At 44.6% G+C, this 14,150-nt stretch overlaps 1 protein-coding gene and 3 non-coding genes across 4 annotated transcripts in view; 2 read left to right on the top strand and 2 right to left on the bottom strand.

The window, feature by feature from the left end:
• Positions 1–1,876: 1,876 nt before the first annotated feature.
• Trnah-gug lies at positions 1,877–1,948 on the bottom strand. Its single transcript has one exon. It is a non-coding gene; the product is annotated as a tRNA-His (tRNA).
• A 1,855-nt stretch (positions 1,949–3,803) lies between these two features.
• On the bottom strand, positions 3,804–3,875 carry Trnah-gug. The gene has a single exon. It is a non-coding gene; the product is annotated as a tRNA-His (tRNA).
• A 288-nt stretch (positions 3,876–4,163) lies between these two features.
• The window catches only part of Slc28a2 (solute carrier family 28 (concentrative nucleoside transporter), member 2), a 29,215-nt gene continuing 19,228 nt past the window's right edge, over positions 4,164–14,150 (top strand). Inside the window, exon 1 of the mRNA XM_013009970.1 lies at positions 4,164–4,309. Coding sequence (XP_012865424.1) covers positions 4,164–4,309 — 146 coding nt within the window. The remainder of the gene's footprint in view (positions 4,310–14,150) is intronic.
• On the top strand, positions 4,472–4,543 carry Trnah-gug. Its single transcript has one exon. It is a non-coding gene; the product is annotated as a tRNA-His (tRNA).

Raw genomic sequence — 14,150 nt, 5'->3', positions numbered from 1 at the left:
AAGGCTAGCACTCTACCACTTGAGCCACAGCGCCACTTCCAGCTCTTTTCTTTTTGCTTATGTGGTGCTGAGGAATCAAACCCAGGGCCTCAGGCATACAAGGCAAGCACTCTACCACTGAGCCACCTTTCTAGCCCCGCAACTAGTTGCTTTTACCACCAACCTTCATTTTTTTCCTCTTACTGTAAAGAGGAAAATGAAATATTTTTCCAAGTCATATCCTTGTTAAGAATAGGAGAAGGAAGGAAAAAAGAAGGAAGGAAAGATGGAAGAAAGGAGGAAGAAAGGAAAAGAAAGAGAGGGACAAGAGAGGGAGGACCTACAGTTACATGTTACTAGAAAAATGGGAGAGGGGGCTGGGAAGGTGGCTCAGTGGTAGAGTGCTTGCCTTGCATGCCTGAGGCCCTGGGTTCGATTCCTCAGGACCACATAAGCAAAAAGAAAAAAGCCCGAAGTGGCGCTGTGGCTCAAGCGGTAGAGCGCTAGCCTTGATCTGAAGAGCTGAGGGACAGTGCCCAGGCCCAGAGTTCAGGCCCCACAACCGGATCCAAAAAAAAAAAAAAAGAAGAAGAAAAATGGGAGAGTGAATTTATCTTTTTTTGGTGGGCTCACAGACAAGTTCTATTTAATATGAAAATAGCATGATTCATTATTTAAATATGCAATTAATATATGCAATTCTAAAGCAAACCTGGCCACTTCATTCATTTGTAGACTCCCCCCAGAACCAGGCATTTGGTATCACTGTAATTCCAGGTACCTAGAAACTGGAGATCTGTGAGTCTGAGGCCAACCTTGTTAACCCAGTGAGACCCTGACTAAGAAAAACAAACTAAACAAACAAACCTTCAGTTTAAATATTTATGGAGAGGCCGTGTGCTTGAAACACAAACTTGAGGACTCAGTCAGTCCTGATTACAATCCACTTGATTTTTCAAACTTTGGTGGTTTGTGACTTAAATTGGATTTCGACCATAAGAGGGGGGGGAGTGGGAGGGGGGGAGGGGGGTGAATAGAGGGTTCCCAGATGGACAGCCAAGTCAACTTGGTCTTCTGTACTCCCAATTCAAGCTGCTCCCCTGGTTTCCCAACCTGAAAAATCAAATAACAAAATTGCTTTGTAAAAGGAGCCCAAAAAAAAGGCTTTAATGGCTACAATAAAGAATTCCCCCCCCCCCTGTTTGGCTACTCCAAACTGTCCCCACCCTCCCTAGCTAAATGGAAGGTGGTGTGTGTGTGTGTGTGTGTGTGTGTACTTTTCCCCATAAAGAGAGATTGCCTACCCAAGGGAAAATCTGTCACCTCGAATTCTGTTCTTATTACATCATTCTGGAGGGTGTGTGTGTGGGGGGGATAGACTATTTATGTTTTATGCAAGAAGTACAGGAATACATTCACATCTATGTACATAAACATCTGTTTGCACAAGGACTGTCAAGGCAAATATATCCCAGCAATTGGCAATCATTGGTGGCATGAGAAAGATCCTTTTCACTACCGCGTGTGCAGATATTCTATTGAAAAATGGATGACACAATTTTAAATAATGCATGAAGAAGCTGGGGAGGGAGAGCGAGGAAGGGAACCCCACCACGTCGGGGCGGGGGGGTCGGGGGAGCTCATTGTCGTGGAACGATTTGGACACTGACTTTGAGTCAGGAAGGGAGAAGAAGCTGATCCGAAGCCACGTTCAGAACCTGGAAAGGAAAGACAGGAGGTGGCGATCTTTTCTTCTCCGCAGGGGAAAGCAGAGCGGCAGTTCCTTTCATCAGAGACCGGCTTCCAGTTTGTCTAGACTGGAAGAGGAGGAGGGGAAAAGGGAAAAAAAAGAAAAAAAAAAGAAGGCGAGCCCCTTGCCGTGCCATTGTTCCCACAATGCCGTGACTCGGATTCGAACCGAGGTTGCTGCGGCCACAACGCAGAGTACTAACCACTATACGATCACGGCGAGCTACCGGGGACCTGTAGGGCAAGCCTTCCGAAAGTCCTCTTCAACACTCATAGGCCGGCCCACTGGCTACGTCACCGCCTGACTAACCCACGGGGCGGGGCTTCGGCCTGACGCGGACGGTGGGGAGTGCGCAGGCGCATTACGCTCTTAGCCCGTTGGCTTGGGTGGTTCTTGTTTTGGTTCTTTTTTTTTGGTCCAGAGAAGCTGAGGATGACGCTACTGGGAAGTTGGGGTGGGTTGGGGGGTGGGGGAGAGGCGGGGAGGAGCGTGGTGCTGGCGATCCTCATGGCTTCCCGGTGAAGGGGGTAGGGGAGACCGCTGGGGGTGGGGGTGGTGGCGGGGCTCAGACCCATCTCTCCCGGGTGTCTTCAAGAGGCTTCCAGAGGCCTGCAGGGGGCGATCCTCACCGGAGTGTGTGTGTGCGGGGGGCCGGGGGGGGTGTGGAGGGGGACTGAAGGGGGGGGGAGGCCTCCTGGTGGCTTGATTTCCTCGCAGCAGGGACCCATCGAGGCCTTGCGGAGCGAGTGGACGTTCCCCCCGGACCCAGATCGGTTACTAGACCGAAGTCAGCCTCTCTCGGCCCCGGCACCCAGTCCTTGCAGCCTCTCGGACTCCCCGATGCCCCCCGCCCCCCCCGATCCGAAGCCCAGGAATGCTCACCTCCCTGCAGCCAGCAGGGGACCCCCCCGCCCCCCTCCACGGATTTTGTTTCTCCCCCTTCTGGTCCACCTGCTCGCACCCCCCCCCCAGCACCTTTGGGCCCAATCCAATAGACGATGACTGTTTACGAAACGGAGGATGCGCCCACGGTCTCTGACACATGAATTGAGGGTCCCCATGGAAGTCTTCGTTCAGCGTCTTCAGCCCCCAGTGAGCCCCTCCGGGGACACCGGAGGTGGGGGGGGGAGCTCTGGATGAACACCATCAGATCACTGCTGTCACTCCCGAGAGTCGCAGGACATCCAACAAGCTCTGCTAGCTCATTTCTCGGCTTCCCACTCCCCAGGTACTTGCATTCAATCAACAGGTACTTGAGGAGCGCCTGGGAGAGGCCCGGGCCCCGGTGGGGGGGAGCCTTATAGCAGTGGGGGGCCTTTATAAAGAAGATTTAGGGAGAAACGCTCAGAAAGAGGAATTACTACACCGCCTTGTCCACACTCCCTGCAAGCCTCTGCATATTAAATTATCCCGTTTCCCCCCCCCACACTATCATTTTATATTTTTTATTAGCATACACTATTAAGGGAGGGGTTGTGATATTTCCATACAAGATATCCCAATCCACCGACCCCCTCTACCACTTTCCCCCTCTGCCCTCCAGCCCCCCTCCAGAAACAATTCCAACAGGTTTCAGACATGCATGCATCTAAAACTGCAATCATGTTTCCTCTCTCCATTCCCCCTCCTCCCCATAACTGACCCCCCCCCGAGCCTGTTTTAGTCTCCTGACATGCATTTGTTTTTTAAAGTGCATATTCCTTGCACAAAGGGGTTTCATCATATTCTGCTTTTTTTAAGAGGTACCTTCCAGGAGACTTCCTTCCAAGAGCCTCCTCTTCCAGAACGATCTGGAATCCACGCCAGGGCGTTTGGGTGGAAATCTGCGAGACGATGTCCTTTCACTTGTTAGCCTGGCGAGTTCCCGGTGCTTTTGTCTCCCGAAGCGTCCCCCAGTCGCTTAGGAACCAGGAAGCCCAAATCCTTGGGTAGTCCAGTTGTGAATCAACTTTATCCTGTAACAAGGGAACGGGATCCATTTTCCTGTAGGTTACAATGGAGGGTTTAAAAAAGAAAAAAAAAATGGAGGAGATGGACAAAACGCTGGCCCCTTGCCGTGCCATTGTTCTCACAATGCCGTGACTCGGATTCGAACCGAGGTTGCTGCGGCCACAACGCAGAGTACTAACCACTATACGATCACGGCGAGCTACCGGGAACCTGGAGCCAAACGGCCTCCCTTAGTCTCTTCTCTGTCAAGAGTCCCGCCCCCTTTTGACGTCATCACCCCTTCCCGGCTAGTTCCCGCCTATCAGCAACCTCGCCGCCGCGCCGGCAGCCGCCGAAGCTGGCGCGCTTTCTCCTCAGCTTTCGGGGCGGACTCGGAGCTCGCGATACACTTCACCCCCCTTCACCCTGTTTCTCTAAGATAGCGTTTGCTTTTTTTTGGGGGGGTGGTGGTGGTGGTGCTGTGGTCAGAATTCCTTCTCGTAGCATGTTGAGAGAGAACGACGAGTCCCTCCCGCTGACCTCGGCGACCCCGGGCTCTCCGCACGTCACGGTGGGCCCGGCGTCGTCGGCGTCCCGGCGTCGGCCGAGCGCTCCCACGTCCCCCCCCCCCTACTTCGGCGGTGTACGCGGGTCTCCCAGGCAGAGCCTGGCGCTGTTCCCCCCACCCCAGGGTGGGTGGAAGGGGTCCGCTGGCGCTCCCTCCGTGGAAAGTTCGAGAAAGACCGGACGGCGGCTCTCCACCCCTCAAGGACGGCCCTTGGCGCCCGGCAGGCCGTGGCGTCCCGGTAGCTCGCCGTGATCGTATAGTGGTTAGTACTCTGCGTTGTGGCCGCAGCAACCTCGGTTCGAATCCGAGTCACGGCATTGTGGGAACAATGGCACGGCAGAGGGCCGCCCTTCTTTTTAGGGGCTCCTCCCCGCCCCCGTTCCCGGGGTCATCAACCCCGAGAAGCTGTGGTTGGCCCATTGGGCTTAGGTCAAGGCCGACATTTTTTTTTTTTTCCTTTCCTAGCCTTTAGATGAAAATTTATCTAGAAAAATGCTCGGAAGCGGGAAGAACGACTCTGGGCCGCGACGTGTTCCTTGGATGTGATTTTCTTTACGTGGCCAGATTCTTCATGCTTTTGTTAATGCAAAGACACATTTCCCTGTAAGGGCACTCAGTGGTTTGTCTCATGTAAAAACTAGTGGGTCTGCTCACCAACTAGCCAACCCCTTCCATCTCAATAGGTGAATATCTTTTTTTTTTTTTTTTTCCAGTCTGGTAGGATGATGGTGTAGTTGTACAAAGGGGTTACAATTCCGTAAGTCCAGTTATGAGTACAGTGCTGCTTGGGCCCTGTCACCCCTTCCCTCGTTTTCCTCCATTTCTTCCCTCTTGTCCCTCCTCTCAAGTTATTTAGGAATGTCTTATTTTTTTTAATATATTTAATATATTTTTATATATTATGATATATATATAATATTTTTATATATTCTGGGAGTTACTACTCTGTCTTCATTTGGTACCCCTCAATGGTCAAGCCATGGAGTGGTTTCTGTGAAACGTCTCGTTAACGTTTGGTGGCCCAGGTGTTCTAGTAGTAAGGTGCAAGCTTTTGATTAAGGGTTAGAAGAAGAAGGCAGGTTAGACAATGCACTGAGCCATGTTTGGTCTAGATCTTGAGACAACTAAAAATATGACCAGATGTAATGAAAGTATTAGTTCTTTTGGCCGCTATGAAGGATGCCCCAGAAATGATACTCTTTGAGGCTTTTTATCTCCTACTCTAGGCTTAAAAAGCAAATTTAACTTGTTTTATCTGCACTTTAAGAATGAAACTCAATACGTTCAACACATTAGCATGAGGCAGAATGGAAGTGAGCTTTGGAGTTGGTTCTCTTGTGTTTGGTGGTGGCTTTGTCAGCACGGAGGAAGGAATGAATGAGAGAGTGATCAAGAAATAAACCTCTGCCTCTGCAGCGACTCCTCCTGGTCCTGCGGTGGCAAAGCAGGTTGGGGAGCATTTGTGAGAGAAGGGCATTCGATGGGGTTGTGCTTTTACTCACAGTCCATCAACAAATACTGAACAGGATGTTAAAAAACAAGACACCACTGCAGTGTTACTGGGTTTCTCAGTACCCAGTTCCCTCGATTTGATGAATTTAAAGCCACACAACAGGATAGCTCACATCATGGGATGTTCTGAGTAGAAAAGAATAAAGAAAGGTGAACCTGAGATTTTGGCTGTTATAATCATCTAGAAAATGAACATCACTAACAAAAATGAACACAAACCAGCCAATAGGAACATGATATCTTTATACCTCAAATCCCTCACCAAATAACTTCATCAAGTTTTTACTATGTGGGCTGAATTTAGGTGACAAGGTAGGAAACAAAGGGTCTTGCTCATTCCCAGTGGCCCTGCCCCCATGTCCTTGCTGTGCTTGCTTGCAAGTGCTTCTGTACTCTGTGCTATGAGTTCACCCTAGAGCCTAGGAGTGGGGGAAAGTAATGAGTTGTCATTATGCTTATTACTAATAAACACAAGAAAACAAAAGCCACCAACTACTATCTGATGTAACCTACTGGTTATCTATATCCTAAGCCAGGAAAACTGAACCGAGAGTTGCACTGTGACTTGGATAAAGGGAGAGTAACAGGATGGGAGGTGATTTCCTGTACTTCCCACTGATGATTTTTTTTGGCCTGGAGATGGATGAATGCAGCTATCAAAATTTCATAACAACCTGATTTAAGGTCACTCTGCCAGTTTCCCTTACTGATTTGAAGCCTACAAAGTAGACTTTGGTACTGATTTGACAGCCTATTAGGCTTTCCTGCAGGGAAAAGCTCTGCTTTGCTCAAGCTTTTGCATTGTTGACACTTATTCTTTAAATGTGATATTTTGGTTCAGATTCTTTTGTGTGTATGTGTGTGTGTGTGTGTGTGTGTGTCTGGTGCTAGGCCTGGGCACTATCCCTGAACTCTTTTTTTTTTTTTTTTTGAGATTTTCTTTAAATTGAGTTTTATTTCATTTAATTTATGTTTTCTTCATCACCAGTACCTATGGCACAATAAAGATAAAACTACAAAGGTGCAAATTATCAGCATGTGTTTGACAGTGACAGTCACAATTTTTGGTGTGTTTCACTAAATATCTCATTTTTTTTTTTTTTGAGTCCGATCGTGGAGCCTGAACTCTGGGCCTGAGCACTGTCCTTCAGCTCTTCAGCTCAAGGCTAGCGCTCTACCACTTGAGCCACAGCACCACTTCCAGCTTTTTTCTTTTTGCTTATGTGGTGCTGAGGAATCGAACCCAGGCCTCAGGCATGCAAGGCAAGCGCTCTACCACTGAGCCACCTTCCCAGCCCCTTCTTTTTCTTTTTTTTTTTTAAAACAAAATTAATAGTATAATTTAAGAATCAGATCAGAGCTTGATCACTGTCAACCAGATTTCACCATAGTGATGCTGGACACATTCAAACATTGAATTTGTATAAAATTTAATTTGTACACAATTTACTCTGTTGGGGTAGGAATTGAATGAAACACTTCAATTTTTTTTTTTCTCGATTCAGGGTCTTGTGATGGAACCTGGCATGGCCTTAAACTGGTTATCCTCCTGCCTCTGAGGGCTGGAATTATAAATGTGAACCACCACACTTGGCTCATGCCTTTCCATCTTTAACAGTAATTTTTCTATTATTCCCTAGAATATCTGCACACTTTTCAAAGTACTGATATACTTAGAAAAATGATATATACCAAGATGAGAAATCCATGAAGAGCATGGTTTCTACATGTATTTCTCTGTAAGGAATGTGTTGAATTTTCTGCATAAGATAAATTCTGTTCCTTAATACCAACAAGTACCTTCATAAGAAAGTTACTAAGTGTAAGAAAAAAACATTACAAAACACATAACCTGGACAGTACAGAAATGAAATATTTGTTGAATGAAAGGATGTGGTAATCTTTCTGTGGAGAAAAAAACATTGAGGAGATTTATATATATTCTGAAAAGTAAACTAGCTTTGAAAAGTAAACTGGCTTTGCCTGTTCTCTCTTCAAACACTTGGTATAGCTATAGACTGAACCAACAACTTCCTATGTTTTGGAATCAGTCTTCCTGCCAATGAACTACATCCGTAACCACAGAATATAATTCTTGTACTTAATCTTTTATGCTAAAGTATGTGTATGTATATCCTAAAAAGTCACAGTGAAAAATATTTGAGAAATATTCAACCACTTATTTGGTTTGGTCCTGAGTATTGAACTCAGGATCAGAGTACTGTCCCTGGGATTTTTTTGTTTTGTTTTGTTTTGTTTTTTACGAATTTTTTTTTTGGGTCCGGTCATGGGGCCTGAACTCTGGGCCTGGGCGCTGTCCCTCAGCTCTTCAGCTCAAGGCTAGCGCTTTACCACTTGAGCCACAGCGCCACTTCGGCTTTTTTCTTTTTGCTTATGTGGTGCTGAGGAATCAAACCCAGGGCCTCAGGAATGCAAGGCAAGCGCTCTACCACTGAGCCACCTTCCCAGCCCCTCTCTTGCTTTTAAAACTGTTTATTTTATGAGTGTTGATTCTGGGAATGTGGCTGCCCCCACCCCTCACTTCAGCTGGATACTCAAACTCTTTCCCAGGTTTCAGTGCCAAAAAAATGGCAGGCAGTACAAGAATCCTTTACACACACATTGCAGCTCTGTTTCCAGGTTTGGTTGGATTTGTCACTTTCTGCAGATATCTGGTGTCCACTCTAAGTTCTTCTGTCTGGTAGTCTTTGAGGTACAGAAGCAGGTCCCTTCTTTTGCTACATCCTAACTTCCATTAAGGAGTAGCCAAGCTTTGAATTGAAATCTATGGCACTTAGGTATTAATAGGCTGTTGAGCCAGGTATTGGAAGCTCACTCCTATAATTCTAGCTAGTCAAGAGGCTGAGATCTGAGGATCACAGTTCAAAGCCAGCCTGGGCAGAAAAGTCAGTGAGACTCTTATCTCCAATTAACCACCAGAAAACCAGTGCCCTACTACTTGAGCCACAGTGCCACTTCCAGCTTTTTTCTGCTTATGTGATGCTGAAGAATTGAACCCAGGGCCTCACACATGCAAGGCAAACAACTCTACCACTGAGCCAACATCCCAGCCCTCACCGGTATTTTAAGGTACAGGTTCCAACAATTACAAGAATATTTTAAGCAACATGCTAGCAAAATCTGATTTGGAATAAATTCGAGCTGTATAGTAGGTGCCTAGGGAGGAGGCTACATCTCCACTAGGAGGCGCTGTAAAAGACTAACACAAAAGGAAAAGGAGCTAACATGAGAGAGTTCCATCCTGCTGGGCACTGGTGGCTCAAGCCTGTAATTCTATCTCAGGAGGCTGAGATCTGAGGATATTGGTTCAAAGCCAGCCTGGAAAGAAAAGTCCGTGAGACACTTATCTCTAATAAAATACTCAGAGAAAGTCAGAAGCAGCACCGTGGCTCAAGTGGTAGAGTGCTAGCTTTCAGCACAAAGGGACAGCAAGCGCCAAGGCCCTGAGTTCACACACCAGGACCAGGGGGGAAAAAAAAGGCCGCCTTTCCTTCCACCTACTTATCCATCTATCCATACATTCACTCCAGTCCTTTTGCTTTTCTTTCATGTAGGACTTACTGCTTTCTCCATAATCCTCCTATTCTTGCCTCCCAGGCAGCTGTAATTATAAGCATGCGTCATCATATCGTCTCTGAAAAGGAAATTTATTGGAATGTTTTATTTATACATAAATCATATTTGAAATTTTTGTAGTAATAAATGAATAGCTATTTTGGCAGAGGAAATACTAGCAATTTTCAGTGAAAATTGAAAAAGTTGTTGAATCTATGCTAAATGATTTAGGGGTCTGGTTAGCAGTAAAGGCTTAGCCACTAGACACCAAGCTATCTTGTATTTTTACCGAGCAAAATATGGAGTCACTACTCTCCCCCAAACAACAAAGGCCCAACATTTTAATGAGGTAGAAGGTTAAGACATACACAGAAAATAAATCAGATAATAAGCTTTAAAGAAATAATCTAGGGCTAGGAAGGTGGCTTAGTGTTAGGGTAGCTTGCCTTGCATGCATGAGGCCCTGGGTTCGAGTCCTCAGCACCACATAAGCAGAAAAAGCCGGAAATGGCACTGTGGCTCAAGTGGTAGAGCACTAGCCTTGAGCTGAAGAGCTGAAGGACAGTACCCAGGCCCAGAGTTCAGGCCCCATGACCGACCAAAAAAAAAAATAATCTAGTGGCTGGGAAGGTGGCTCAGTGGTAGAGTGCTTGCCTCACATGCGTGAGGCCCTGGTTTCGAGTCCTCAGCACCACTTAAGTAGATAAAGCCAGAAGTGGTGCTGTGGCTCAAGAGGTAGAGCACTAATTAGCCTTGAGCCAAAGAGCTGAGGGACAGTGCCCAGGCCCAGAGTTCAAGCTCCATGACTGATAAACAACAACAACAAAACACTAATATTTTCAGTGGTTTCTTTATAACCCCTCATATGCAGTTAGTTGTATACCAAAAGTAAGAATCTTTGGAAAGAGTCTATGGAAAAGACTTTGTGATTAATGTCCAGCATCATGGCTACTCTAAACATTGCATTGATAAATGTATACTTGCCAGTCATTTCTGTTTATGAATACTTACTGCTCTTAATACTCCTCCCTCTTTCCAGCCAGTTCTAACAGGACTTCCTCCCACCATAGCCTCTTCTTTGTTGTCATTATTATTATGTAAAAATAATGAGAAAGCTTAATAGTACTAATTTTTCATAACAAGCTTTCCATTTATCCTCATCTTCCCTTAGTTGTTCATATTACATGCATAGAAAAGGGCATCTTGAGTATGCAGATTGATGTCAGCATTCTTGATGTCCAAATGAGCAGTATTGGCTACTGCTTCTATTTAAAATTCTGTTGTGTATTGATTGTGATCTAGAGCTTTAAGGCACTACTTGGCATCTTTTCTTGCTAAGGGTGTTTGCCAGTAACACGACAGATTTGATAAGAAACTATTAGGTTGACTCCTGCTTGCCTTCATTCAGGTCATCTTACAAATCTAATGTTTGGTTGTAGGTTTTTTTTTTTCTTCCGGTCTTTTCTTTTTATCATCACTTTTAAAATTTGCATTAATCAGCAGTACAAAGAGTTTCATTTGGATATATCTGTATATTTGTACGGTGTACCTTGATCAGACTCACCCTTTCCTGACTCTCCCTCCTACCTCTTCCCCATTGCAGCCTCTTCTTACTACTGTCAGGACCCTGTCCCTACGTCACTTATATACCCTATTATATTATTAAGCAAGCTGGACACGAGGATTCTCTTAACTTGAAAGATAATCATTTAGTCATTGAAAATTTTAATCTTAAATGCTTTATAATTGATTATTAACCTTTATGTTTGTATGCTGTGCTGCCACTGAGTACTTTATTGTAGTTTTCTATCTTTTGATAGATGCAGGCAAATTATCAAGTCAGTAAACTTGGTTTTTTAACATTAGCTTCACAGTGTACTTAGAGAGACCAGCTCTCTTCCCTAATCTTCTTCCCCAGCCCTATTTAAATATCTCTTTATCCAGTTCCTTTCAGAGAACCAGCTAACCTGGTATTTGTTGAAGAGTGTTAAAATATTATCCTTGTACCCCAAAGTAACAGTTAATTTTCTTTTTCTTTTCTTTTTTTATTATCTTTTAGTAGTTGTACAAAGAAGTTCCCATTCTACAAAACAGTATATGAATACAAAGTGTCTGACAACATTGTCACCCATCTCTCTTAACCCATCCCTTCTCTCACTTTTTTTTCTTTAATTGAGATTAGGTGATTATATAAATTTCACATATTTCACAGTATTGTGGAATAGTGATACTTAGAGTCACAAACACACTTTAATTTTCACAAGGCAAATTATCATTATCATGGTCTATACAGTCTGTGAATTCTATGAGCTTTGACTTTACAAGTTATTTTTTCACATCAGGTGATGTTTACATTTCTTTCCTTTTGCTTAGTCTGGGCTGTTCCCACTTAATTCTTCCTCCTCCTGGCCTCCCTCTGTTCTGTGCATATATCTACCATATTTATGGTCCAGAGCATGGAGTCATTTAGCAATGATATGACAAAATGGGTGGCTTTCTTTTGTTTCTTGAGTCTTGTTTGCCATTTCTTCTTGTATTTTGGCAGTGCTGCAGTAAACATGGAGGTGCATGTGTCTTTGTATACTGGCTCCTGTTGCTCAGTGTAGATGCCTAGGAGTGGTATGTCTGGGTCATAAGGGAGGTCTATATTTAGCTTTTGGAGGTATCTCCAGACTATTTTCCAAAATTGTTGTATTAGTATACATTCCCACCAGCAATGCAGTAGGGTTTCTCTTTCTCCACATCCCCTCCAGCATTTGTCATTGGCTTACTTTAGGATGTAGGCCATTCTGATTGGGGTAAGGTGGTATCTCAGTATTGTTTTTATTTGCATTTCCTTCACAACCAGGGATGGTGAACATTTCCTCATGTGTTTCTTTGCTATTTTTATCTCTTCTTCTGAGAAGTCTCTCTTTAGTTCCCTTGCCCATTTCATGATTGGTTTGTTAGATTTGTGAGGGGTTAGTTTCTTGAGTTCCCTGTATATAATGGCTATTAGAACCTTGTCTGATATTTTGCTGGTAAATTTTTTTTCTCAATTAGTAGGCTGTCTTTCTAGTTTCTAGCTATTTCTTTGTCTGTGCAGAAACTTTTTATTTTAAGGTAGTCCCATTTGTCCAGTCTCTCTCCAATTTGTTGTGACCCTGGGACTCTGTTTAGGAAGTTCCTGCCTGTGTCTATAAGTTCAAGTGTCTTTCCTAGTCTATCCTGCAGTAGTTTCAGAGTATCAGGTTTGATGTTAAGATCTTTAATCCATTTTGAGTTGATGCTAGTTCATGGTGATAGGCTAGGGTCCACTTTCATTTTTCTGCATGTAACACAGTCATTTTAATGGAATTCTCTCGAACCAACATCTCAGACCTCTCATACAGATGGGAAAAAAAATGATTCTCTGGTACCACCAGGGCCTTGTGGTATACCTGGGTCTTCAAAGCACACATCATCTAAGACATGGCAAAGAGCAATGAAGTATGGGAAAAGTATGTCTATAAGTGAAGTAGAGCATATAATGCAAGAGTCAGCTTAGACTGTATGTCTCTCATTTAACCCTCTGATTATAACACTCCCATATCCCTATACTATCTATTTTATTTATTTAGCCAATCCTGGGGCTTGACCTCAGAGCCTGGGCACTGTCCCTGAGCCTTTGTGTGCTCAAGGCTATCACTTTACCGCTTGAGCCACAGCACACTTCAGCCTTTTCTGAGGAATTGAACCCAGGGCTTCCTGCATGCTAGGCAAGCACTCTACCACTAAGCCACATTTCCAGCCCTATACTGTCTCTTTAGAGTGCAGTTCTCTAACAGTTATTCCTTCTTCTGTCCAGCTTCCTCACTTGGCACTTTGCCCAAGCTAATCCAAGCCCAGCCCTGGTCCCACCATCCTAGTTTACCTTTGGCTCCCACGTGAAAAGTAAGATAACCAACCTCCTACGGGAACTTGAAGGTACAAAGTGAAAGGAATATGTTCTTCCTACTTTAGGAACAACATTGAACCTAAATATAGGGATAGAGAAAGAAAGCCACAGAGAGAAGAAAAGAAGCAATTATTGAACATGGCTATGTCCCACATGATGTGTTAAAGTCTTTTATTTATTTCATTTAATTAAATGTATTATTTAATTCCACAGTTTTGTAAAGATGGCAAAGTTCTTTCCCTTTCAAATAGCTTGTCAGGGACCAGCAAACACTTGGGTGTGGTTATAGAGGATTGTTGAGTGTGGTTCAGAAAACAGGGCATAGAATGCTGAGAACGATATATGAGAAAGACATATGTCCTCTCTCACATGTGGCACCCATATCTGAAAACCAAAGGAGATGAGTATAAAATTCAGGGAATGCTTAGTGGTAGGAATCTGTGGGAGGAGGAAGGTGAAAGGAGAGAGAAAAGGCTGGGGAATGAAAACACTTGGTGGGCATGTGTGAAAAAAGCAATAATCAAATCTATTAATTAAGTATTTTTTAAATTTTTATTTAATTTTTTTTTTTTTGTCAGTCACGGGGCTTAAACTCTGGCCTCTGTCCCTCAGCTCTTCAGCTCAAGGCAAGCACTCTATCGCTTGAGCCACAACACCACTTCTGGTTTTCTGGTGGTTAATTGGAGATAAGAGTCTCACAGACTTTCCTGCCAGGGCTGGCTTTGAACCATGATCCTCAGATCTCAGCCTCCTGAGTAGCTAGGATTACAGGCATGAGCCACTGGCACCTGGGTAAAAGTATTTTTTAAAAGGAGGATAAAAGAGGGGCTGGGAAGGTGGCTCAGTGGTAGAGTGCTTGCCTTGCATGCCTGAGGCCCTGGGTTCAATTCCTCAGCACCACATAAGCAAAAAGAAAAAAG

Source organism: Dipodomys ordii, unplaced genomic scaffold (genome assembly GCF_000151885.1).
Source record: "Dipodomys ordii isolate 6190 unplaced genomic scaffold, Dord_2.0 Scaffold11, whole genome shotgun sequence".
Classification (NCBI taxonomy): domain Eukaryota; kingdom Metazoa; phylum Chordata; class Mammalia; order Rodentia; family Heteromyidae; genus Dipodomys; species Dipodomys ordii.
This window is presented reverse-complemented; position numbering and strand designations above follow the sequence as displayed.